The sequence below is a fragment of the Enhydra lutris genome, unplaced genomic scaffold, assembly GCF_002288905.1.
Source record: "Enhydra lutris kenyoni isolate GAN:26980312 unplaced genomic scaffold, ASM228890v2 scaffoldscaffold26, whole genome shotgun sequence".
NCBI classification, from domain to species: Eukaryota; Metazoa; Chordata; class Mammalia; order Carnivora; family Mustelidae; genus Enhydra; species Enhydra lutris.
The window spans coordinates 23,988,056-24,014,105 of NW_019154110.1; the positions used below are offsets into that span (position 1 = coordinate 23,988,056).

At 59.0% G+C, this 26,050-nt stretch overlaps 1 protein-coding gene across 1 annotated transcript in view; it reads left to right on the plus strand.

The window, feature by feature from the left end:
* The window catches only part of LOC111151385 (Rho GTPase activating protein 23), a 69,618-nt gene that overhangs the window by 24,999 nt on the left and 18,569 nt on the right, over positions 1-26,050 (plus strand). Inside the window, exons 2-17 of the mRNA XM_022509372.1 lie at positions 762-923; positions 3,500-3,545; positions 4,767-4,865; positions 4,997-5,075; positions 5,257-5,311; positions 8,366-9,530; positions 11,204-11,359; positions 11,599-11,710; positions 11,886-11,943; positions 13,158-13,301; positions 18,411-18,728; positions 20,069-20,130; positions 20,384-20,514; positions 21,139-21,260; positions 21,679-21,834; positions 25,487-25,565. Coding sequence (XP_022365080.1) covers positions 762-923; positions 3,500-3,545; positions 4,767-4,865; positions 4,997-5,075; positions 5,257-5,311; positions 8,366-9,530; positions 11,204-11,359; positions 11,599-11,710; positions 11,886-11,943; positions 13,158-13,301; positions 18,411-18,728; positions 20,069-20,130; positions 20,384-20,514; positions 21,139-21,260; positions 21,679-21,834; positions 25,487-25,565 — 2,944 coding nt within the window. The remainder of the gene's footprint in view (positions 1-761; positions 924-3,499; positions 3,546-4,766; positions 4,866-4,996; positions 5,076-5,256; positions 5,312-8,365; positions 9,531-11,203; positions 11,360-11,598; positions 11,711-11,885; positions 11,944-13,157; positions 13,302-18,410; positions 18,729-20,068; positions 20,131-20,383; positions 20,515-21,138; positions 21,261-21,678; positions 21,835-25,486; positions 25,566-26,050) is intronic.

The following is a 26,050-nucleotide window of genomic DNA, read 5'->3' on the forward strand; positions in this document are numbered from 1 at the left end:
GGTTGTCTGGGGTCTGGGCTGCTCCCTCGTGGCTCTAGTCCCCCACCTGCTGTTGCTGCTGCTCCTGAAGGATGCATGTTTGCGCTCCCGTCTGTCGGCACACGTGCGTGTCTGTGTGTCTGCAGCATATGCCGGGGGCCTGTGTCTGTATTTATGTGCTGTGCAAGACCCTGATTATGTGCGACTGGGTGTGCACATGTTTGTCTAATGTAAGTGTGTGTGTGTGTGTCTGCTCCTCTGTGTGTCCGTCCTTGTGCACCTTTGCACAAGAGTGTGCTTCTCTGGGTGTGTGCTGTTCTCACTGCAGGAGTGCGTGCTGACGTGTGTGTGCATGTGTGCGTGTGTGTGTGATGGTGCAGCAGGCATCAGTGAGTGTGGACGGCAGCAGGCACTTCCCCAGCAAGCAGTCTGTGTGTGCACTTCCTGGAGCATAGTAGGTGCTCAGTAAACATTTGCCAAACTGACCTGAATGAGAATGTGGTTGGCTGGGGAGACTTGTTTCCCTGGAGGCAAAGGCAACCTGTGGGAATGGAGGGGAGAGAAAGAAAGAAGCAGCTTTGGGCTGGGGAGGGTGGGAGAGGAAAGAAGGGAGTAAGGAGGAGGGGGAGGTGGGGAGCAGGGGAGGGGGCCTGGAACCCCCCAGGGCCCACGCCCCCCCACCAGCTGTCCCCCATCCCTCCTCCTGGCTGCGGGAGGCAGTGTGCAGACTCAGGGGCGTGGGCCGCATGGCCACTCAACCCTGTCTCCCTATGCTCCAACAGCTGCCACTGGGCCCGAGAGATGGGTGCTCCCCGGGGCACCCCCTCCCCTGGCAGGGGCCGCGGACACTGCTGCTGCACAAAAGTCTCCAGGATGGCTTTGGCTTCACCCTCCGCCACTTCATCGTGTACCCACCCGAGTCAGCTGTGCACTGCAGCCTGAAGGTACCCCCACCTGGTCCCGCCACCTGGCCCCACCTGAGGAAGCCTTAATGGGGGGAGGGGAGATCCCTTTGCCCCGCCCCCTCCATGGCCCTTCTTCTGTGGCCTGGAGGGAAGGAGGGTCCCCCCGGAGAGGCAGGGACAGCCCTGGCTGGGTCATTTGCATTGTGGGAGTGTGGACTATCTCCCTAACTGCTCTGGGTTTGGTCTTCCCAGGAGAAGGGGCTGGTGGATGGTTCTGGGCGAGCCAGGATGCTCATGCCCACCACCAGACTCTTGGCCCTTGGAAGGTGAACAACCTTCTATCTTCTCTGAAAGATGGAGTTCCAGGGACTCTGTGTTCTCTTTGGCTGCTTCTGAGCTGGGTTCGTGGTCCCCCTCCCTGGCCTAAGCTCTTGGGGGAGTCTGTCTCCATACACCTCTGGCACTCCTGGAGTGTCCCTGTCCGCTCTGGCCTGGGCTCTGTGCTCTGGAGAGCAGCGGGCTGCGCAGAGGGTGCCCTGGGTTCTAATCCCGCTGCAGCTCCTACCTCACTGTGGACCTTGAGAGGGTCTCCCTCTCCTCCGGGCTCCATTTCTCCTCCCACTTGACCCCCAAGAGCCCTTCTGGCCCTCATCTAAATGTCAGGTTCTCTGAGTCCAGGAACTGGGGCTGCAGCGTGGGCTGAGCGGGGGAGGGCCTCCCTGCTTGGGAAGCAGGCACTCAGGGGAGGCAGGCGAGGGGGCCCCAGGCAGGAACCAGGCTCCCCAGGAGGGCCCTGCTCCCTCCCCCACCTGTCTCCCAGCAGGGGAGGAAACAGATTTATTTTGGAGTCAGTGAACCCTATTCTCCTCTTCCCTCTGGGCTGGGACCAGCTGTTGGGGGCTGTCCCTTGGGGAGCTCAGTCTCACCTGCCTGAGAGCCAAGGCCTTGCCTGTGTCTGTGAACTTGCATGACTTGGTGTGTACAGCCGGGTGCACATCTATTGGTGGTGCGCATGTGCGTTTGTCCGTCTGTATCCACGGATATCTGTAAATATGCATCTCGTGTACACGGCCCCGTGCACCCTCATCCGTGTGTGAATCTGGAAGCCCCTGCCTAAAAGATTTCCACTGGCTGCAGCCGTGCTTAAGAGTGTAAGCCGAGGGTGATAGTATATAAGAGGGAGGGGCACAGCCTCCTAGGTCCCTGGGACCTCCAGTCTTTCCTTTCCTTCTTCCCTAGAATGTCCCCCTGCCACCTTCTCTTGGGAGACCCAGCTGAGGGGTGAGTGGGACAGATGCAGCCTGAGTGGTCGAGACAGGGTGGTAGGCCTGTGTCGGAGAGACCTTGCGCATGTGGGGTGCTGGAAGACCGCAGGCAGGGCCAGCCAGGGACAGGCTCCATCCAATTTCCAGATCTGCCCAGGGCTGGGAGCCCTCAGGGAGCTCAGCGGTCTAAACGCATCTGTCTGGCCCTGCCACCAGCTCACTGTGCTGTCAGCTCACATCAGCAGGCAGGCACGCTCCATGTGGGGAGGGGCAGGGCCCAGTCACCTTCGTGTCCCAGCTGGGGTGCCGGAGAGTCCTGTGTTTCAGCCCTGCTTCTGCTACTGCCTCTGAGTGACCCTGGACAACTCATGCCCTGTCATCTGCGTGGATGGATGGATGGTCTGTAGAGAGTGGTAGATCCGATGACGCCCAGCATCTCATCCAGCTCTAGTGTGCCGTCCGGTGGCCCTGTCCTGTCTCCCTGGCCTTCTCTCCTTCCCTCATTTCTGTTTCCTCCCCAAATCCATTCTCTCCCTCTCGCTATTAGGCTGATCCCAGGGGCCTCCCTCGTGGGTCTCCTGGACTTCATTTCTTAGCCCCGCAGGATGCTAGAATCTTCTTCCCTAACTGGTATTTCCCCGCAGGATGCTAGAATCTTCTTCCCTAACTGGTATTTCACATCCACTCTCTCCCACCCAGGAACCTTCACTGGCTCCCTCTTTCTCTCCTTTCAACCCCGAACACTTTTGTCTGACTTCTGGCACTTGCTGGTGTCGCTTTCTTCCTCCCTCAGCTCAGCTGATCCAGTCCCACAAATGCTTGCTACTTTCTGTGGCCCCGCGCCTGCCTGCATGGGCTCCTCCGCTCCCCACAGTGCTCTCTCCCCTCCCTCCTCAGACTTGCCTTAAAATCCCTTCCCCCCAGAGGGGTGCTAATCAGGCCTTCCCTTCCATTCTCTAAGAGCTGATAGCCAACGTTTGCACTTGTCCTCCCTGCTTATCTGTGCGGGCCTGGATCCTCTCTGTGGGTTGTTAGCCTGTTTGGAACTGCCTCCATTGGGCTTTGAGCTCCCCAGGGGTAGGGGTCATGGGTCCCCCATTGGATTGAGGGCTTTCAGATGGCTGAGATACAAGGCTGTGGGATCAGCAGTCACAAGAGAGGGTTCGTGTTACTGGGGAACATTCCCTGGGACTTGATGTCCCCACTGACACCCCCCCCCTCCCGGGGGTGCTGGGCTAGTTGCGGGAAGATAAGAGGGAGGCTGCGGGTGGGGGAGCTTGAGGATCCCGCCCAGGCGGAGCTGCTGAGGGCTGGATGGAGGGCCCACACCCACCTCTCTGTCCGCTGCAGGAGGAAGAGAATGGAGGACGAGGAGGAGGAGGAGGAGGAGGAGGAGGTAAGGAGTGGTGGGGGCAGGTCCTAGGGCTGGGGCTGTGGCCTGTCCTCCAGCTTCTGTATCTCCCCTCTCTACCCAAAGTCAGCCAGAATTTTGCTGTCCACCTGCCCCCCCCCCCCAAATTTTTTTCGCTTTTTCCCTTTTCCCTTTGTCCTCTCTGGATACTTTCTCTCTCTCTCTCTCTCTCTCTCTTGATCCTTCTTTTCTTTTCTCAATTTCTCTCCCTCTGGGCCTGCATTCCACACTGGGAGTTGGGGGTGCTCTGGGGAGCCAGTGGCTTTCTAAGACCTGGCCCTTGGTCGCTGGCCCCTGGGAGTTACTCCCAGGCTAGAATGAGGCACAGACAAGGGCTCCAGAGCCCAGGGGCCGGCGGTAGGTGCAGCTGACCAATGGCTGTCCTCAGGGGTAAAGACACTGGGCTTCTGTTGGATGTAAGGGGACCCCTAAGGTCTTTATCTTTTCCAATGTGGGCCTGACTCCCCTAGCTGTCACCCTTGCTAGTCCCAAGGGCCCCGTTCCGCCACCCAAGGAATTCAAGACAGGCATCTTTCTTTCTCTGCCACTGGGGCTTCTGTGGGGCAGCCATGGTGACAAAGTCTCCCTGAGTCCCCATTGCGGAGGCCCGTAGGGATGAGGGCAAGAGCCAGCTGACCTAGAACAGACCCATTCCTCTGATGGAGACAGCAGCAGAGGATAATTGCTGGGGTGTAATGTGTTGTCCAGAGGGGGTGAGCGTCCATCTCGGGAGCTGGAGGGCTCTGCTTAGAGTGCTGCCCTGGGGAAGGGGTACGAGGGAGGTGTGGGCATTGCGTGTCTGAGCTACAGGGCTGTTCTGCGGCTGTCCATGGGTCTGTGGGTGTGGACGTTCTGCCCCGCTGGCCAGGGAGCTCCAGGAGGGCAAGGCCCACGTCTGTCTGTCCATCTGTCCGTCCTTATTAGTCTGCTTTCTGGCACAGTGCTGGGGCGCGAGGGGCATTTAAGGAGTGACCCTGTGTGTCCATGTAGGTTTTCCTCCATGTGGGTTTTTGTTCTCCCAGGGGTGTGTCCTCTGGTCTCCCCCCACCACCCACCCGTGCATCCCCATCTCTGTGAACGTACAGGTCCACATCTGTGTCCGTGTGGGTGTGATCCTTCTGAATGTGTGTCCCTTGTGTGTGTAGCTGCGCATGGGTGTGACCTGCAGCAGCTCCCCCCCCAGCTAACCTGGCTGATGCCCACCAGGACCCTCCTCCCGGCACCACCGCCTGGAGCCCATGGATACCATCTTTGTCAAGAATGTGAAGGATGACGGCCCTGCCCACAGAGCGGGCCTGCGCACAGGTGAGCTGTCTGGATTTCCCAGTTTCTTATACTTCCCTGGGCCTCTTCTCCCTACCCTCCAGTCAGGATGGGATTCTCAGATCCAGGCCCCCCCCTTGGTCTCACACTGAGACCCTGCCCCTCTTCTCCAGGAGACCGGCTGGTGAAGGTGAACGGGGAGAGCGTCATTGGGAAGACCTACTCCCAGGTCATAGCTCTGATCCAGAATAGGTGAGCGCCCCCTGCCTCCCTTCTCCTGTAATAGCTCCCAGCCCGCTACGGGAGTCCCTGCATCCCACCGCCTTGACCACCCCACCCCAGGGGGTGGGGGGGGTGTCCTGGCGACCAGGATCCCTGTTCTCCCAGACCCTGTTGCCTCCGCCTGGCCTGACCCCCTGCCCTGTCTCTGTAGCGATGATACTCTGGAGCTCTCCATCATGCCCAAGGATGAGGACATCCTCCAGCTGGTGAGTCCAGTCCTGCTGTCTGAGGTGGAGGGCCCCTGGGGCCTGGGGGCACAATATGTCCCTTCTCCTTGGGCCTCCCTTGTGCATTGGACCTTTAGGGAGGCAGATTAGAGTTTCGGGGGCAGCCCCAGCCTGGCATTGCCCAATCAGGGCTGCCAGGCCCATCCCGGGGCTGGGGCTGGTTGTTGCTTCATTCAGGGCTGCTGTCTGTGCTGGGGGAGGGGGGGCGCTGGCCTTGGCAGGCTAGATTCCTGCCAGGGTATCTGAAAGGAGGGTGGCCCAGCAGGCCCTGCCAGACTGGCACGTTCTCATCGGCTCCCAGGAGCCTGTTCTCCACACCCCTTCCCTGCCTGGCCCCGTGTGAACTTGTCTCCTATAGCTGTGTCCCCACACACACGCACACACACACACACCACACACACCCCACTCCACCTTTGAGTGCTGCTGTTCACACAACACGCCACACACCACTCAATGCACACACACAATACGCTAGATACACAGCCACACAACACAAACACCACGGTGCCCACCCTTCATCCCGCTCCCCATGCGCAGTCACACACCGCCCCAGGCCCGTGCGGCGCCACACCCATGGCCACAACCCCACACCTCCTCAAGCCTCCCGGGACACAAACGTCACACCAGCACAACACACTTCGGGGTGTCACAGCATGTGTACCCCAACTTACCACCACATGCACACTCTCTGACATCACAGAGGCTTGCCAGGGTCACTGCACGTGTGCCCACAGACACCACAGCCTGTTCAAGCCTGGTTTGCCAGCCCTGTCACCCAAACTGACACTCTCGGGGTGCACAGGCCAAGTGCCCTCCCCCTGAGCACTTCAGCAACACCCGGAACCCGGCCCTGGGCTGCCACACACAGAGCAGGCGCCCAGACTTCATGCAGGGTACCCTGCACTAATGTGTGTCCCTGTCTGCACACACACACACACACACACACACACACACACACACACACAGGCCATCTCTCTGGGCACCCTGACCCCAGTCCTGGCCCAGAGCCCAGGCCAGTCCTCTCTGCCCAGTGTCCAGTTTCCTGATCTCATGGGCCTAAGCCAGATGCCAGCTTGCTTGCCCCCAAGGTCACTGCCCCCTGGGGGAAGGCCGAGGGCCAAACCCAGAAGGCCCTGGGAGCCGCCAGGCTGGCCTCAGCCCTGGATGTGCTCACATAATCCCTGTAATCATAGTGCCATACTTGGCACCATGCCCCTCTGGGAACCTCCACCCTCTGACCTGGATTGTCCCCTGTCCTTCCTGGGTAGGGGGAGGTAAGTCTGGAAGCCCAGAGAGGTGGATGGCTCCCAAGTCTCAAAGGCCCTGCGGGTACACTTGCCCCAGGGTGAGCCCTGCGGGAGTGACAGGGCAGGATCTAGGGCTCCCCAGGATCTCTCCCTGCCAGGGCAGAGGAGGGCTGGGGTGGGGAGAGGGGCCGCCTTGAGCTGTGTTAGCGAGAAGTTTGAGTTCAGGCCGGCAGGCAGCCCCAGATGTCAGCATCTGGGGCCCTCTGCCGGCCCCCCACCCCATCCTAGGCCAGCCAGAGGGTGGGGCCCAGGCATTCCTGTGGTTGGGAGCCAAGGCTGGAGGCCAATGGGGCCGCGGCAGCTGCTGACGCCACCGCCGACGCAGCGAGGCCCCTCCACACCCATCTTCCCCTCCCTCCTCCTCCTCCCGCCGGCCGGGGAGAGAGAGAGAGAGAGAGAGAGCCAGTGGGGGCTGAGGGTGGCCGCAGGGAGGGCAGACTGGGGGTGGGGGGGAACGGAGGCTGGGCTGACGCCGAGGTCGGTGGGGGTTAGCCCTGAGCAGGGGGGAGGGCGGAGGCTGGCCGAGATGCTGCCGCCACCGCCCTGATGCGGGGAGCCCGGGGAGCCGGCAGGATGGCAGGAGGGAGAGGTACGTGAGTGCCCCTGGCTGGGTGTGTGGGTCTGAAGGGGGCTGAGTGTGTATGGGGGGTGTGTGGTCTAACTTGTCCTCATCACATGATGTGTGTGCCTGGGACCGGAGATAGAGTTATTTGTTGTGTCTGTGTCTCATTGTGTTTCGCTCTGTGTGTGTGTCTTTGGGTGTGTATTTTCCGGTATCTCCTTGTGGTGTGGCACACGCACGCGGGCGCCCGTGTGTGTGTCTGTGTGTTTCACCCTCCCAGCCTTTGATACTTCACCCCGCGATAGCCCCCTCCACATCGCCCCCCCCCCCCCGCCCCCGCCTCCCCGCACCCATCAAGAGCCAGGCTAGGCCAGGGCCACAAGGCCGCTGTCCCTTTGGGCTGCCTCCTTTTTTGGCTGGGCCTGGGCACGGGCCCTGTCCCTCCTCAGCAATGCAGCGTCAGCCTCAGCTCCCAGTGCCAGATTCCAGGCCTGGGGTGGCAGAAGGTGGCCCAAGGCCCCTTTGGCAGTCTGGCCCCTCCCCCAAGCCTGGCCCAGAGTGAGCAAGAGGTGGGCAAGTTTCTCCTCACTCCTCTGGCCCAGGAGCCAGGCCCCAGCTCCCTGTCCAGGTGATGGAGGGACAGCCGGGCTTTCCCAGCCCCCGCCCATCCCCAGCCCACCCCACTGTGGACACACCCCTTAGTCGGTTTCCCTCTTGTCTCCGGCCACCTTGGCTGGTCTCTGATGGGGTTTTCCAGCTCTGCCACAGAGGGACCGTGGGCACTGTTGGATGTAAGGAAGCAGGGAGGCGGCTGAGGCCAGCATGGGGGGAGGACCCCAGAAAACAGATGTTGGAATGTTTGTGGCTAAAGGCAGTCCTTGTCATAAGTCTTAGAGAAATCCTGGCTATTTCTCCAGTGAGAGAGAGAGAGAGACTCTGTGTGTGTGTATGTGTGTGAGAGACTCTCAAAGGCCTCTAATTTCTTTGTTCTCTCCCTCCCTTCCCCCAACTCTCTTTGGAGCATGCCCTCCCTCTCCCACCCACTCAGGGCTTCGTCCTTTCCCTCAGTCCCCTTCTCTGGGGTCCTGACCTCCCAGAGCTACTATAGTTCTGCCCTGTGGGACTCGTCCCACCCTGTTCACCTGCCTCTGTGTCCCCTGCCAGGCCTACTCCCAGGATGCCTATCTGAAGGGGAACGAGCCGTATTCCGGAGAGGCCCGGAGCATCCCAGAGCCGCCCCCCATCTGCTACCATCGCAAGACTTACGCCCCGCCAGCCCGGGTCGCCGCCTGGGCCACTATGGTGCCTGAGCCCCTCTCAGCGCCGCCCAGTGACCCCCGGAGTCCTGCTGCCTGGAGTGACCCGGGGCCCCGTGTCCCTTCTGCCACCCGCACCCATCTGGACAACCCTTCCTTGGGGATGAGCCAGCCCCGCCCCAGCCCTGGTGCCTTCCCCCGCCTCCCCTCGGAGCCCCGGACGCCCCGTGCCTTCCCCGAGCCTGGCGGCCGGGTGCCCCCCAGCAGACTGGAATGCCAGCAGGCCTTGTCACACTGGCTGTCAAACCAGGTACCCCGCAGGGCGGGGGAGAGACGGTGCCCTGCCATGCCCCCCCGGGCCCGCAGTGCCTCCCAGGACCGGTTGGAGGATGTGACTGCCCACCGCCCATGGCCCTGCTCCACCTCCCAGGGTGCCTTGAGCCAGCTGGGTCAGGAAGGCTGGCACCGGGCTCGCTCTGATGACTACCTGAGCCGGGCCACCCGCTCCGCCGAGGCACTGGGGCCAGGAGCACTGGTGTCACCCCGTTTTGAGCGCTGTGGCTGGGCGTCCCAGCGTCCGTCGGCCCGCACCTCTGCCTGCTCCTCCAGGGACCTTCCTGCGCCCCAGGCCCAGCCCCCGCCTGGCCTCCAAGGCCTGGACGACATCGGGTACATTGGATACCGGAGCTACAGTCCATCATTCCAGCGCCGGACTGGCCTCCTGCACGCACTGTCTTTCCGGGACTCACCCTTTGGGGGGCTGCCCACCTTCAGCTTGGCTCAGTCCCCAGCATCGTTCCCACCAGAGGCCTCTGAACCGCCCAGGGTTGTCCGCCCAGAGCCCAGCACCCGGGCCCTGGAGCCTCCCACCGAGGATCGTCGCGACGAGGTGATCCTGAGGCAGAAGCCTCCCACAGGCCGCAAGGTCCAGCTGCCCCCTGCAAGACAGATGAACCTTGGGTTTGGTGAAGAGTCCCCAGAGCCAGAGACCAGTGGGCGAGTAGAACGCCTGGGCAGGAAGGTGGCCCCTTTGGCCACCACTGAAGATTCTCTGGCTTCCATTCCCTTCATTGGTGAGTGATGGTGCAGGTGGCTGTCTTGGGAGACTTGGTTGTCTGTGCCGGGCTGTACCCCACCCACCTGTCATCATGGGCAGAACTCTGGGTTGAGTGCTGATGGGACCAGTCTGTTTCTCTGTCTGTCCATCTATACATCCTTCTGTGCTCTCTTGAATCCTTCTGTCATCCTTTTTTCTGTTCATTTATCCTCCAGCCATCTTTCCTCCCTCCCTCCCATTCTTCCTTCTCCCCCCTTCTCTTTAGCTCTCTGTTTTTACTTCCTCCTGTCTTTCCTTCCTTCTCTCTCTCCCTCCCTTTTGTCTGCCCACCTACCCACCCACCAGCTCGCCCACCCATTCATCAGTTTGCTTCTTTCCTGCTCCCTTTCTCCTCCCTCCCTTTGTTTGTTCATTCATTTCTCCCTTCCATCCCTCCATCCTTTCTTTATTCTACCCTTCCTTTGTTCCTTTCACTCTTCATTCCTTCCATCCACCCTCCATCCAACAAATACTTCTGTCAGGCACTGTGCGAGGTTCCGTGCTCTCCTGGAGTGTATGGTCCCATGGCAGGGACAGGTGATCAGATGATGGGACAAGAACAACCCCATGGAGTGTGTGTGTGTGTGTGTGTGTGTGTGTGTGTGTGTGTGTGTGTGATGGGAGTATAGCGAGCTCTAGGAGACAGAGAAGAGCGCCATGGCCTAGATTGGGGCGTGGTCGCCAAGGAGAGAATCTTGGAGAAAGGAGATTAGGGCTGAGACTTGAAGGATGAGAAGGAGTTAGTCAGGGGGGAACGTTCTGGGCGAGAATAGACTGTGCCAAGACCCTGAAGTGAGAGAGGCCGGGTGCCCTTCCAGGTCATCAGAACAGGGCCAGAAGGGTCATGTCAGTCCCTGGGGAATTTGGATTTTATCCTTAGAGCAGAGGGGACGCTGAAGGTTTGCTGCCTGGGGAACAGATGTTGGATAAGGGAGAGGCAAGAGTGGAGAGGCCAGCTGATTCCCAGGTTTCTGGCCTCGCTAGAGGGTTGTGCCTCACCTCCATATCGGGAATGAAAGTGGGGCTGGAACCACTCTATTGTCCAGGAGGATGCAGGATGGGTTGGATCTAGGGGCTTGAGAGAAAGACCAGACGCAAGATCATGAGACTGGGAGCCAGGAGCGGAGAGATGGTCCCTGGAGCTGAGAGTGCTGAGCTCATGCTGTGTGAGCTCACGGGAGTGAGGGAGAAGAGGGAGAGGAGACCTAGCCCTGGCTGGCCTTTGGTCTGAGCAGGCAGACACAGCCTTAGTAAAGTTCCTGGTCTGGGGCAAGAGGTAAAGCCTTTATTTTCAAACTACTCCCAATCTGAGGGAGAAACATAGCACCTGTCTTCAAGGAGCCTCCAACTGATGAAGGGAGACCATCTTTATCCTTAAGAGACTCCTAGTCTAGGAGCCCATTCTAGGGAGGGTGGCTCAGTCTCCGGCCTGGGTCACACCTCAATGTAAAGAACCACCCCACCTGGGAGGCAGGGGCTGAGCTCACAGTCTGGGGGTGTGGGGGGAGCCCTTGGCCACGGGCATATTGCTAGCAGGGCCTTGGAGGGCTGGAGCACTGGGGATGTGGGCTGGGCCTGGAGGTGAAGCTCGGATGGGGCGGGCAGGTTCAGCTTTGAGCCACCTTTACCCACCACTCCCTCTGCTTGCAGATGAACCCACCAGCCCCAGCATTGACCTCCAAGCCAAGCATGTCCCCGCCTCCGCCGTGGTCTCCAGCGCCATGAATTCAGCCCCTGTCCTGGGCACCAGCCCCTCCTCCCCAACCTTCACCTTTGCCCTTGGCCGCCATTACTCCCAGGACTGCAGTGAGTGCTCCCTGAACCCCAGCCCCGTCCTCTCCCTCGCTATCTGGTCCTTGGGGCGGGGGGCGGGGTCTCTGCTAGGCTACCGCTACCTCATGTCTGGCATCTTCCTGCTGACTTCTGCTACCCCCGGGTTCCCCTGGGCAGAGTCGCCTCCTGGCCCAGCCCAGACGGGAGGGCTATGGGAGCCCCCCACCCCACCATCCTGCTGACCCTGTGGCCCACCGTGGGCGGCTTTGCAGGCAGCATCAAGGCCGGCCGCCGCTCCTCCTACCTGCTCGCCATCACCACAGAGCGCTCCAAGTCCTGCGACGACGGGCTCAACACCTTCCGGGAGGAGAGCAGGGCTCTGAGGTAAGGACGGGCTGCGGCCATCCCACCTGGGAGTCAGCACCGCCACCCCTTCTGGGGGTCCCCTACACACCAGGGTGATGAGCTTCCTCCCTGGAAGGCTCCAGAGCCTTTGGATTTAGGGGGGAATGTCCTAGCTGTGCCCCCCACATCCCTCACACTCCGTTCTCACACGCAGGCGCCTGCCAAACCGAGTCCCCAGCCTGCGGATGCTGCGAAGCTTCTTCACTGATGGGGTGAGTGGTGAGGGCACGCGCGGGCGACAGCGCCGGGGGGCTGGGGAGTGACTGCTGCCTCAGCCGCAGAGCCCAGTGACCAGACATGGTCTCCTCCAGCTCCCTTCTCCCCTTCCCCATCTGGGCCTGATGCCCCTGGTGTGGCGTCCGTCATCACTTAGAGACACCCATGCCCTCCCACGTGAGGCCGTGGCCCTTGCAACTCCCCCGTCTGGAACACCCTTTCCACACACTCCCCTCCATAGCCCCATGACTCACTTGGTTACTTTCTTCAGGTTTTTCCGAGCTTTTCTGAGGGTTTAGCCTTCATCCCTGTCATGTCATGCCTCCCTCCAGCTCCTAGGTTTTTCTCCTCAGCCGTCCTCAGGTGACACGGTTTATGCATCCGTCCCCTTTCTTGCCTGGGTCCCAGCTAGAATGTAAGCTCTGCGAGGACAGGGATCTCACTTGGCCTCCTTGCTCCCTGTGGGGACCTAAAGCTGCCTGTACCGGGTGGCATCGGGCATTATGTGTGCGGCATCTTCAGTGGACAGGGGACATGGGCAAGGAGGGGGACCCAGGATTGAGAACAAAGGGCAGGCTGGAGTTCCCAGGCTCCGCACCTGGGGATGAGCTGGGGCTCAGTTCTGAGATGGCCCTCCCTCTTTGTGATTAGGGACAGACTGGAAGAGCCATTTGATTTCAAACCCTCGGGATCTGGGATCTTCCGTTCATTTGACACCTTGAGGCCATTGTCACCTGGTTTACTCCTTATCACTTCCTCTGCTTACTTAACTCTCCCTTGACCTGTCACTTCTGTTGCTGGAATCATGTTGACACTATCACTTCCTCTGTTTAACTCCTTGTGGACATGACTACCTGCTCCGTGAACTCAGCCTCTGTTGATGTTTCTACTTCCTGTTTATTTAACTCCATGTCGACACAATCACTTCCTCTATTTCCTTAGTTTCTTCGAGTCTATAAAATGACGGGAGGCTCCAGATTGGCTTTTCTAGCGTGGGGAGGCATGGGGTCAGCAGGTCATGGCCTTTCCTCCTTTCTGGCTTCCTCAGCGCATGCGTCCCATGACCTCAGTGCAGTGGACCAGAGAGGGCAAGCAAGGCCCCTGAGGCCACACAGACAGCAGCCTGCAGGGCTGCACCAGGCCCATGGGGCTCCTGGCATGCTGGCACCGTGGGAGCCCCCCTAAGTTGCCCTCCGTTGTCTTGCTGCAGTCCTTGGATAGCTGGGGCACTTCGGAAGATGCAGATGCTCCTTCCAAGCGCCACTCGACCTCTGACCTCTCGGACGTCACCTTCAGCGACATCAGGAGAGAAGGCTGGTTGTATTATAAGCAGGTCCTCACCAAGAAGGGGAAGGTAAGGTGCTTGCTGGGATGAGATGGAGGTGGACGGAAGCTGTCTCCGGCAGAACTCTCCAGCTTCTGTACCCACCCCACAGCCTCTGGAGCCAGAGAGGGCCAGTCAAGTCTGTAGCGTGAGGGGTGGAGATTAGAGGTCAGGAAGAACTTCCTGGGGGACCTAAAGAACTCATGGAAAGGAGGTTAATCAGAGAGATGGGCTCTGTGGTGCAAGGGGTCTGGTCAGCATGCCTGAAATTCGGACGGAACCATCCCACAGCGAGCCTTGGTTAGCGGACCACCCCAAAGATGGACACGGGGGCTCAGGGAAAGGAAGGGAGCAAGGCCAGGGCGATTCTCTTAGGGGAGCTGAGGCCCTCAAAGAAGGCAGAAGTCAGCCTTTTCAGGGGTCTTGCAGGACAAGGAGCGATTTTAGTCTCTATCCTGAGGGCCACTGAAAGCTCCGGGGCCCCTTTGATTTGGCTTCCTGGGGAGGGTAACGAATTAGAGAGAGGCCGAGCCGAGGCAAGAAGAGCATGTAAGAACCACTGCAGCAATCCAGGTGAGCGATGAACAAGGCTGGGCCCAAGGGTGGCAGGGGGAGACAAACAGGATCCTGATGTGAGAGGGCGGGGCCCCTGGGTCCGCGGGGTGGGAAGGCCATTCCAGGCGGGTTGTGGCGGAGGAGGAAGGAGGAGACACAGCCCAGGCAGAAGTGAGCAGAGTGGTTAGCATAAAGCTGGGCTTGGCCCTTGACAGCATCATGCCTTGCTGGGGGCAGCTGGGATGACTCAGCTGTCTATGACTCAGTTTCCTCATCTGTAAATAGAGCTAAAAACAATCCCTAGCACACACACCCCCATTGCCGAGGATTAAACGAGTTAACCTGAGCAAAAGTGTACCCGGGCCCTGGCCCAGGGAGCTCGTCTTCTGCTGTGGTTGGAATTTTCCATCCTGCCTTCTAGGGGTCTTGTACCTGGGGAAGTCATACAGACTTGGAGTTCCTGCCCGGCCACTCATGGCCAGCATCTGGCTTTGGGCAGCCCCTGTAACCTCTGTGCCTCACTTTTCCAATCTGTAAGATAGGGACATTCTGGGTTATTCTGCACCCTGGGCTGGTGTGAGGGGAAGTGAGCCGGGTAGGCCAGGAGGGGCAGGCATTCAGCACTGCCCTTGTCCAGTCCGTGGTAATGACGGAGTTCACAGTAAGCTCCTGATTTGCGGTCAAGGTTCTGGGTATTTCATGGAGAGGGGGCCAGGCCGGTCCTGCCCTGCTGGGGCTGAGGATGAGCCGAGAAAGCACATGGTGCATAATAGTTGCCAGTGTGTGACTGTTAGAGGGGAGGAGTGGAGCGGAGTGGCGTGTAGTAGGTGACCCCAGTCTTGGAGGGCTGCAGGAAGGTGTCCAGGAGGCTGTGACGTGAAGGGTATGTGAGAATCCACAAAGCAGGGAGGGAGGGGAGTGCTTGGACAGTGGAGACACTCTCCTGGATGGTCGGTGGCAGGGGAGCAGAGCGGAGGGTGTGCTAGGTGGCTGCGAGCCAGGCTGAGAGGGGGAAGTCGAGGTGGGGAGTCTGGCGCCTGCTCGCAGGACCTCACCCACACCATGGCAAGCCTTTGCAGGGGTTCCAATGGGGGTGGGAGGTATGTGAGCCTAGGAGGTAAGGGTCATGCCCGCTACAGGAGAAGACAATGGCTTTGCTGTTGTCCAGGTGAGCGAGAGTGGGGGCCCTGACCAAGGTCCTGGCATGGGGCCGACGGGGAGGGACAATTTGGAGAGGTTGCAGAAGGGATGGCCTGGGCTTGCTGATGGCCAAGAGGTGAGAGAGGATAGAGGAGGCAGCTGATGGCTATGGGGGTGATGGGGCCCTCTCCTGAGCCCCAGGGCCCTAGAGGGGTGGGTTTGGTGAGGGGTTGCCTAGGAGGGAAGCAGGGACCGGCTGCGTGGGCTGACAAGGGGAGCCAGGGTGGACAAACCCTTCCAGCCCAAAGTTGGAGCCCCTCGGAGGGCCTGGGGAGAACGACTGACTCCTGGCCGCCAGGTAGCCTGGCCCCTAGCTCTGGATGGCCCCTGGCAGGCCCGGCACAGTGTCTCCCGGGCAGGGAGGGGAGCGGGCCCCTTCCTGCTCACTGATCAGTTCTAGAGGACAGGGCCTTCCACTCCTGGCTCAGCCAGGACCTGTTTCCCTTGTCCCCTTGCTGCTGTGACCTGGGAGTTAGGGGAGGGGTCTTCAAGTCTGCTGCAGGCCATTAGTCTGGGGAACCGATGGCCAGCCGGCTGTTAGTCCCTGCAGACACAGACCTAGCACATGAGCTGGACATAACCTTGGAGACCCGCTAGTACACTTTTCATTTTACCAATAGGGAACCCTGATGCCAAGAGAGGGGACTTGACTTGTCCAAGGTCACCCACCTTGTTTGGTCTCAAAGGGGCCCCTTGCCACCACCTCACTCTGATGTTAAAAAAAAAAAAAAAAATCCCCTGGAGGGCCATGCCGTCTCCTGCTCCGACGATCCTGTCTGGGACCAGCAGCTCTGTGGTGGTGGGCAGGGCTCGTGGCCAGATGGGGCTGTATTACTGCCGTGGAAACTCCTCACCTGGTTTGTTCGGAGGGCAGGGGCCCGTGGTGGGTGAAGAGGGGTGGGCAGACCAGCAGCCCAAGGAAGGGAGGAGCCCTCAGTCCAATGGGGGGAGACGGAGCCCCTGCTGTCAGCGTGCTCCGAGGACGATTAATTCGTTTATTCAGTGAATTTTGAGGAGCTCTTACCCTGCACCTGTGGGCGCTCTAGGCTCTTGGATGTGGACGGGAGAGGAGAGACAAGCTCCCCGCCCCCAGGAGCTTACCACTTATTGGAGAGATCCACATCCGGCGTAATGGGAAGTTGCAGTAAGCACCCCGGGAAAATGAACTGGGTCACGTGATGGCTTTTATGTTTGCAGGTAACAGGGAGCAGCCTTTAGAAAAACAGGGTCTGTGAAGGCCTCGCGGAGGAGGTGATATGCGTGACATTTGAGTTCAGACCTAATGGGCAAGAGGGAGGCCACACAGAGAAGCGAGAAAAGAGGCTCCAGGCAGAAGGAACAGCGTGATCAAGGGCCCCTAGAAAGGAAGCGTTTGGCCTGTTCACTAGAGAAGGCCCCTGTGTCCTGACACAGTGGGAAAGAAGCCGGTGGAGAAGTCGAGGTCGGAGAGGGAGGGACACATCACGGAAGTTCTTAGATTTGATTGCAGTGGGTGGCAGGAGCCCAGGATAGGGTGCTGAGCAGGGGAGAGGCGGGATCTCATTCGCATTTCCGAATGGTGGCTGCAGGGACGCCTGGGGGCCTCCTTTGGTTAAGCATCTGCCTTTGGCTCAGGTCATGATTTTGGGGTCCTGGGATGGAGCCCCGTGTTGGGCTCCCTGCTCAGTGGGGAGTCTGCTTCTCCCTCCAACCATCCCCGCTCTCATGTTCTCTCATTCTCTCTCTCAAATAAGTAAATAAAATCTTAAAAAAATGACAGCTGCAGGGGCTCCTGTCTGGCTCAGGTAGTCAAGTGTGTAACTCTTGGTCTGAGCGTCATGGGTTCAAGCCCCACGTTGGTTGGAGAGTGGATTATAGGAGGCAAGGGTGGGGACTAGGAAGGTTTGTGTAGTTGTGCAGGTAAGAGGGGTTGGTGGTGTGGACAAGGTGGTGTAGGTAGCAGGGAAGATGGAGACAGGTGGTATTTCGGAAGCAGAGCATCTGTGCCCTTCTGATAGATTGGATGTCAAGGGTGAGGAAAAGGGAGGGGTCAAGGGCAACTCCCAGGTTTCTGGGCATCTGGGTGGATTTACTGAGCTGGAGAAGTTGGGGGAGGGGTGCTATGGAGAGTAAGTTTGATGACAAAAAGCAAGTGGCCCATGGGGAGCAGGTAGTATGCAGAGCACCTAGGGGCAGCAAGTGGGGACACTGAGCAGGGAGGTGCAAGGCTGTGGCAGGGGGAGGAGGGATGCCAGACCAGGGATACATTTGGGAATTTGGGAATCACCATCAGCAGACAGACAGGATTTAAAGCCACAGGCATGGATGACATCATGGGAAAGGCGTGCAGGGGCAGGGGAACCCAGGAGAAAGTTCCGGAGCCCCCCCCCCTTTAGGGTAGGCTCTCAGCCTCAACTCTGGCGACATGGGGGTCGGATGATTCTTAGTTGTGGGGGGCTATCTTGGACATCGGTGGGGGGGGTGATCAGCAGTGTCCTTGGCCTCTCACCACTGGATGTCATAGGACTTCCCCAGGTGTGACAACTGAAAATGTCTCCAGACAGATGTCCCCTGGGCACCATTTGCCCCTGTCAAGAACCGTTGGTGAGAGGATGTTGGGGGGAAGGAAACCAGTGGAGGAGACCGAGAAGGAGTCATTGGAATTGGGAGGAAAAACTGGTACCCTGGGCGAAGCAGAGGCAGGGGCCAGGGATGAGACCTGAGTTGGCTGGCAGTGGGCACTGATGGGGTCCCGGATGACAAGAGAGGGTTTAGAGAAGGAAGGAGCAGCAGGCCAGGCCACATGTCTCAGAGGGGTTAAGGAAAGTGCCGAGGAGGACAGAGAAGCTGCCACTGGCTTCAGCAACACAGGGGGGCCCAGGCGGCCAGGATACTGAGTAGAGCCTTGAGCCAGAGGCGGAAGAGCAGGGAGAGCAGGTGCCCATGGATGACTCTTGACCTGTTTGGCTGTGCAGGGGCAGTGTGTGAACTAAGAAAGGTTTACAAGGATTTTACCTAAGGTGGACCCCGCTGGGCGGCCGGCTTCTGTGGGGCACTGTGGGGGGCCCGATGCCCCTGATGCTACTGTTGAATGATGCTAGTATTGAAAGGAAGGTTGGGAAAATTAAAAAAAAAAAAAAAAGAAAGGAAGGTTGGGGACCCTCTGGAGGTGGGGGTTGCACCGAAAATGATGGGTGGGGCTGTCCGGGCAGGGAAGGGGCTGGGCAGGAGGGGGGTGTGCGGGGGGCTGGGACACCACCTCTGTGGCTGCCGGCAGCTCTCCTCTGGGACCCTCTTCCTGGCCCCTCTTCCTTGGGCTTTGGGAGCGGGGCGGGCTGGCCGGGCCTCTCACACCCTCCCCCCTTCCGTCTCTCCCCCTCCCCCTCTCCCTGTCTCTCCCTGCAGAAAGCGGGCGGTGGCCTGCGCCAGTGGAAGCGGGTGTACGCCGCGCTGCGGGCGCGCTCCCTCTCGCTGAGCAAGGAGCGGCGGGAGCCCGGGCCGGCGGCGGCGGGGGCGGCGGCGGCCGTCGCAGGTGAGGACGAGGCGGCGCCCGTCTGCATCGGCTCCTGCCTGGTGGACATCTCCTACAGCGAGACCAAGAGGAGGCACGTGTTCCGGCTGACCACCGCTGACTTCTGTGAATATCTCTTTCAGGCTGAGGACCGGGATGACATGCTGGGCTGGATCAGAGCGATCCGAGAGAACAGCAGGGCCGAGGGCGAGGTGAGGGCCCGGCCGCCCATCCTAGGCCAGGGATGGCAAGAAGGCGGGGGCGCCCAGGGCCGCCCCTCACCTGCCAGTGTACCTCGTTAAACTCTCTGAGTCTCAGTTTCCTAGTCCATGAAGTGGGCTAACAGGAGCACACCTGGCAGCTCCACACCCACCCAGGCTTTGGTGTGAACAGATCATGCAGACGGCGGCTCCCAGAGCACCTGGCATCCTCCGGGTTCCCTGGCTGGCAGGAACCATAATAACTGGAGGACTGACACTAATTATTATTATTATTATTATCATTATTAATTATTATTACCGCCTTGGGCGGGCTCTGGCACAGAGAGGTCAGCTCCAGGCCAACCTCTGGTGGGGGTTCAGGAGGCAGGGGTTTCTTCTGGAGGATATTACAGAAGGAGGTGCCCCTGGGCCAGCGGCTGGCACTGCTGACAGGGCTAGCCTGTCAGCAGGGTATGAACACATTGACCTTGGGAGGAGGCCAAGGGGATTGGCCTTTGGCAGCAGGCTGTACTGGTTGAGCCAAAGGGCTTTGGCCTGCATTTCTGGGTAATTTTAAAATGGTGCCCCTTCCTGGGTGGCTGCGGCCACACACTAGGAGCCTGGGCCGGGGTGTCGGCGCCCCCTCGCCCTCTTGGCCAGGTGCCCACACCCCGGTGCCCCAGCACACTGGCACAAAGTGACATGGGGGGTCTGAGCTCAGGCTGCTCATTGCCTGAGGATGGAGGGCCTGGGCCCTGGGCCGTGTGTGCTCCTGCTCGGGCCATGGGGAGAGACGCCCTAGTACAGAGCCCCTGGCCCACAGACCCGCTCTCCCTGAGGGGAGACCCGTCTTCTTGCTGAACCAGGCTCTGCTCTCCTCAGAACATTACCTTTCCTAACTGTAGGGAGGCAAGTCCTTGGAACTTATGGCCCCTGCTCTGGGGGAGCCTGGCCGGGCTGTCCCCCAGCAGGGCCTAGCCAAGGGGTCCCAAGTGACCTTCCTTATTGCAGTAGCTGCTGTCATGGGGCACCTTCTCTGTGCCTTGCCAGGAATGCTATCAGTGCCACCTGCATTATTCTGTACCCCAGCCCTGAGGTTGCCCTATTATCTCTTCCGCTGCTATGGAAGAGACTGAGGCTCAGAGAGGCTAGTGGGTTACTCTAGGTCACACAGCTGGTGAGGGGGTGCTTGGGAGTCCAGCTCCACTCTTTCTCGCTCTAGGGTGTGAGCCCTCCAGCTGGCAGGTGGAGGAGAGAGGGGAGGCAAAGTGGAGGCAGGGGGCCAGGAATGAGACCGGAGTCGGCCGGCTGTGGACACTGATGGGGTCTACTTTTTCTTTGCTCTCCTCCAGGACCCCGGCTGTGCCAACCAAGCTCTGATCAGCAAGAAGCTTAATGATTATCGCAAAGTAAGGTGAGGCCCGGCTCTCCTAGGCAGTACTGGCTGGGGGCAGGGGCACTTGGGACAGAGGCCATCCTCCCGGCCTACCGCTAGGCCCGAGGGCAGCCCTCGAGTCCCCCTTTGCTGGGGGCACACAAGATGCTGGGGGCCTTGAGGCCATTGCTTCAGGGCTGGGGAGGGGGTCTGGAGCAGCAGGAGGCCAGGGCACGTGGCATGTCAGGGCACCCCAGATGAAGACTTCTCCTTTCCCCCTTTTCCTACACAGCCATAGCTCTGGGCCCAAAGCTGATTCCTCCCCCAAAATCTCTCGTGGCCTGGGGGGCCTCAAGTCTGAGTTCCTCAAACAGAGTACTGCACGTGGCCTCAGGACTCAGGACCAGCCTGCAGGGAGCAAGGGTAGGAAGGTGGCTGCTGAGGGCGTGATGTGCTTGCGTGCATGTGGGACGGTGGGGGTCAGCCCTGTGTGTGCGTGGGAGCTGTGGGCTTGTGTCTGTGTGTGTGTGTTTGTGTGTGTGTGTTGGGCTATGTGCGTACCTGTGGGTATGTGCCTGGGAGGGTCTGGGGGCTTTCAGAGTCTCAGGGTTGGAAGGGCCTGGAACCTGATTTCCTTCCATGACATCCCAGCTGGGTAGCCTCCAAGTGTCTGCTTGTGTCCCTTCAGGAGCAGGAGGCCCATCTTCTCTGGAAGCATCCTTTTCCATCCTTATACACTTTAGGCTGTGAGGAAGTTCTTTCTTTGGCTGTACCAGAATCTATGGCTCCTACCTTGTTGTTTTAACCCTGGAGACCACATAGAAATCCTTACAGTACTCTGAGGCCTGTGTCCTCAGGAAAACACACCCTCATCTCTTAGGCTTTCTCTCAGGATATAATTTCCCATCAGCCCTCAGCATTCCAGTTGCTTCTCTGATGGAGTCCCCCTATGTCCAAACATGGGTGAGTGTGTGTGACCATGTGTGGTTTCTGCCCCTCCCCAGACCCCCAGCTCACCCTGGCTTTGTCTGCCTTCCCCCACCCCAGATGACAGTGCCGCCCCTCCCAAAACCCCCTGGGGCATCAACATCATCAAGAAGAACAAGAAGGCAGCCCCTAGGGCATTTGGGGTCCGGCTAGAGGAATGCCAGCCGGCCATAGAGAACCAGGTGAGTCTCCACCACACTCTAGAGAGAGCAGCGAATGGGGGAGCCCAGGGTACCTAGGGCCAGAGCTGAGGGAGGTGCGAACCAGCTCTCCATCTCACAGACACAGCGGTTGGAAGGCTGGGGAGGTGTCCAGGGAGGAGACAGCAGAGCTAAGGCAGAGCCCAGAATCCCCAGGCTCGCAGCTGGTGCTCCTCGGCACACCTCGGCGAGGCTCTGGTGTTCTGTTTAACCCCTAGACTGGAGAGGACTGGAGGCTGTGAGGGCCTATGTCCCCCCACTCTCCTACCCTGCACAGGGCTCTCAGCAGCAGCTCTGGCCTTGCTCTGCTCCCGCCTTGGCCTTCCCACCTCTTCCAGCCCACTGGTGGGGAGTTCTACCCTTGGCCTTCTTAACATGCTTGCCCTGCCTGTGTCTCCAGCGGGTCCCCCTGATCGTGGCCGCATGCTGTCGCATTGTGGAGGCACGGGGGCTGGAGTCCACAGGCATTTACCGGGTACCAGGCAACAATGCGGTGGTGTCCAGCTTGCAGGAACAGCTCAACCGTGGGCCCGGCGACATCAACCTGCAGGATGAGGTGGGCACCGGAGGAGGGGGGCAAGGCGGTGTGTGTGTGTCTCTCTGGTGTTTGTTGGACCCTGTGATGTGCCTGGCAGTAGGCCAGGGCCCCGAGACAGGTGAGGCGGGACCTGCCTTGGCAGGCTAGTCCTGGGGATGGGCACCACCCTGGCCAAAGCTGGATAGATAGACCCAGTCACGGACAGGAAGCCCTTGACGGCAATCCTTTCTGGGACTTTGAGGATGAATAGCGATCACTAAATGCCAGTGAAAGCCAGGTAGGGCCATCCCAGGCTGGGGGAACGGCTGGGGCAAAGGTGTGGGCTCTGAGAGGTCGCCAGCGGCCAACTCACCTTCTCTGTAAAGGGCCAGGTGGCAAACGCTCTAGGTGTTGGTTACCACTCAGTCTCTTCCTCCTCCTCCTCCTCTTTCTTCACAGCCCTTTAAACATGGAAAAGCCCTTCTTAGCTTCAGGGCCATACAAACCAGGCCGCAGGCTGGACTGGAGCCCTGGGCTGTGGTCTGCAGACCCCTGGTGGAGAGGGGGAGCATGTGGTATTTTCTGGAGCAACCAGCACTTCGGGGAGGTGGAGGGCTGGTCAGGGGAGACAGAGGCAGCAGGGGAAGGAATCTTACAACCTGACTTAAGGGCTCCCTATAAGTTATAGGTCAGTTACAGCTCAGTGAAGCTGGAAAAAAGCCAGAAATGTATTCCAGTGTGAACAAGAAAAATAACAAAAGTATTTGCAGCAGGGCCAGTGTTTCTCAAATTGTGTTCCCCAGAGGAGCTCTGGGGGGCAGGGAGCAGGTCAGGAGCCCCCATCCTGGCTTGAACTAGAGTAATCTGCTTTGTTCTGTTTTTTAATGTCCGTTTTTTTCATATTGGGTTTTCATGTTTGACAAGAGGGGCTCTGCTGAGATAGATGTTTGGGAAGACCACGGATCTGGGCAGTGAAGTCCCATGAGTCCCATATTGTGAAGTTTTTTGTGATACGGGACAGTCTTCCTGCCCTTGGGGAGGAAATGGGGAGACATGCCATGTGGGATAGGAGGCAAGAGAAAAGGCTGATCTCACCAGGGACCAGATTGTGTGATGAAGAAGGAGAAGACGCTGAGGGCTGGAGCAGGCAGGAAACTTGAGTGTTGGAATCTTTAAAGGATGAAAGTGAAGGGGGCAGGTGGACCAGAAGGCCATCCTGGCTGGGAATGATGACATTTTCCAAAACCCCAGAGAAGGGCCTGGGTGTTGGGAGAGAATGGACTCACCTCCTTCCTCCTTCCTGGACTTGGCAGTGGGGAGGGTGAGGCGCAGGGCAGGAGGCAGAGGGCTTTTGATGGCTCCAGTGAATCCTTTGTCCTTGATTCGGTGGACAACAGGGAGCCAAAAGTGGGGTCTGCTCTAGCTTATGCCTGATGGATATGAATGAGGGAGGCCCAGAGCAGGACATCTACAGGAGAAGTTGCTGATATATGCGAAGTGCCAGGGGCCAGGAGGACACGGTGGTCCCAGGGGAATAGGGAGGATGGGAGCAGCTCTAGGAATTGGCCACATGGGAGGGAGGAAGGGGGTGCAGGGAAGAGCCAACATTCGAGCTGGGGGCTGATGGTATGTCTCTGGCAGAAACTGGGGAGTAGGGCCAGAGAAGGAGGAGGAGTCAGGGTGGGGCCCCCCAGATTTGGGGTGATGGCCAAGAGTTGACTAGAGAATGGGTGTGGTTGGGCGCAAAGCTGGATGATGGAGGGAGCTGCTGGATGGGCAGAGGTGGGCGGTAGGAGGGAAGGGCTAGGCTCCACATGGTTCAGAGGAGAGGGTGCCAGTGAGGCCGGGGCTGAGGGGCGGATACATGCACGTTGGAGGGGTCCCGAAGCCGTGGGTTTGGCAGCTGGGAGATGAGAAGAGCCCTGCCTCAGGGATAGAAGGTGACAGGGCAGGTAGGCAGAAGCCGCACTGGGTAGGGGCGTGTATGCACTGAAGCACATTTGCTGGGCCTTAGCCCGGGAGAGGCATGGCCAGAGCTGGCGGGCAGCCAGCCCAAGGCAGGGCCCGGAGTGTGTTGGGTGTGGGTGGTTTTGTCTCAGACATCAGTCTTGTCCTTTGTTGTGGGACTGCTGAAAGTTAAGTGTTTGATTTTGTTTTCTGTTTTTAAAATTTTTAAAAAAGACCTTATTTATTTATTAGAGAGAGAGAGAAAGGGAAGGCATGAACAGAGGAGAGGGGTTGAGGGAGCAACAGACTCCCTGCTGAGCAAGGAGCCCGATGTGGGACTCAATCCTAGGACCCTGGGATCATGACCTGAGCTGAAGGCAGATGCTTAACGACTAAGCCACCCAGGTGCTCTGGAGGGGAAGTGTTGTGGTCAGGGTACCTGTAACTCCTCCTGAGCCTGAGGGGAGGTACTGTTTGTGGGATGGTGTGGCATTAAGCTGTGGACCCATTGTGCAGAGCGTGCATATTGTGGAGCTGGGTGTCTTTGTGGAGAGCCTCACCTTGTTTTCTGGGCCAGAGTTACTCTGAGTAGTTCCTGGTAAGGCTGGTACCCTTGACTTACGCAGGGCAGTGGTGCCCCCTGGTGGTCGAAGGCCCAAAGACCCAGCCATGCTTCTTTCTTGCGTTTGACAACCTATTTCTTTAGAACAGGGTTTCTCAATCTTGACACTTCCAGCAGAATAGTTCTTGGTCGCGGGACGTTGTCATGGGCATCACAGAAAGTTTAAGAGCACCCCGGACTCTATCCGCTGGATGCCAGTGGCAACCCCTCTCCCCCACTCGCGGAAACCAAAGTGATTCTAGAGTATCACCAAATGTCCCGGGGGCGTGATTTCTGCTGCTGGGGAGAACTACTGTCTTAGACCATTGAAGTGCTTGGGCTGATTGAGCTCACCGCGTGGCAGGAACACAGTGGGGGACAGGACAGACAGGATCCCTGCTCCTCGTGACGCTGCAGTCCCATCAGGCAGATAGGCAGGGACAAAGAGACGAATGCACACAGCAGTGACAAAGTGTAGGAAGTGTCATGGAGGAAACAAAGGGCTGCTGCACAAGTGACAGGGTGGTGGCAGTGGTGGCTGTGTTAGCTGTCAGGGAAGGCCTTCCAGAGGCGGTGACATTTGGGCAGGGTGAGGAGCCAGGACTGTGAAGGCAGGGAGGAAAGTTCTAGTGGAGGGAATCATCAAGTACAAAAGGCCTGAGACAGGAAGGTGCCAGGCAAGAGCAACTGCTATGTCATGGATAAGGGGGTGGGGTGTCCAAGAATGACTTTCTGCTAAATGGGGAGCCCTGGGAGGCAAGAGGGTATGCTAGTAGGCCCAAAGAGGTCCAATCACCAAGGAGGTTTTGCTCACTTCTGTCCCACAGTGGTGGCACCAAAGAAGGTAGCTGGTACTTTCTACGGGTAGGCAAATGTTGGAGCCTGCTGGGCTTACTGGAGCAGGGAGGGGCTGGGGCGGTCGGTCAAGGGGCCAGGACCCAGCTGGGGACTGTTCCGCCACCACCCCCCCAATGAGTCTTCTTAGCCCGAGATCTCTGGTCTGGGTGGAGCTGCAAGTGTACCCCAGGGATGGCCTGGGCTGGGCTGGGCTGGGCTGGGCTGGACTCTGGGGCTGGACTAGCATGGAGGCATGGGCGCCCCACTGGGCCTGCCTGGGGCCTGACGTCTTTGCCCTCTCCCCAGCGCTGGCAAGACCTCAATGTGATCAGCAGCCTGCTCAAGTCCTTCTTCCGGAAGCTGCCCGAGCCTCTTTTCACCGACGGTGAGTAGCAGGTGGCGTTGGGAAGATGGAAGGAGGAGGGACGCCTATCCGTGCTGCACTCCAATCGCTTTTTCAGTTGGATTTGTTGGTTTCACTCTTCGGGTTTTTGTTTTCATGCAAGAGAAACACATGCTTGTCACAGTCTTGGTATAGATACAAGTAAAGAAACCTCCAAGGTCCCTGTCCCCAGAGGTTATCCTAGCACTTTCTGAGGACTGGCTGGGGGCCAAGCCCAGCTCCTTCCAACAACTCCACCAGGTACCATTATCTCCACTGGACAGATGAGGAAACGAAGAGGAAGAGATTTGCCCAAGGTCACACAGGTTGTACATGTCAGAGCCAGCATCCGGCCCCAGGCACACTCCAGAGCCCAGGCTCTCAACCGTTTGCTGAGCTGCTTATTGATGGTCTGTCGGGTCTGTCGTGTTTCCTCCCAGACTGTCTTACACACACGACGGAGACATACATGCAGTGATAGGGTTGGG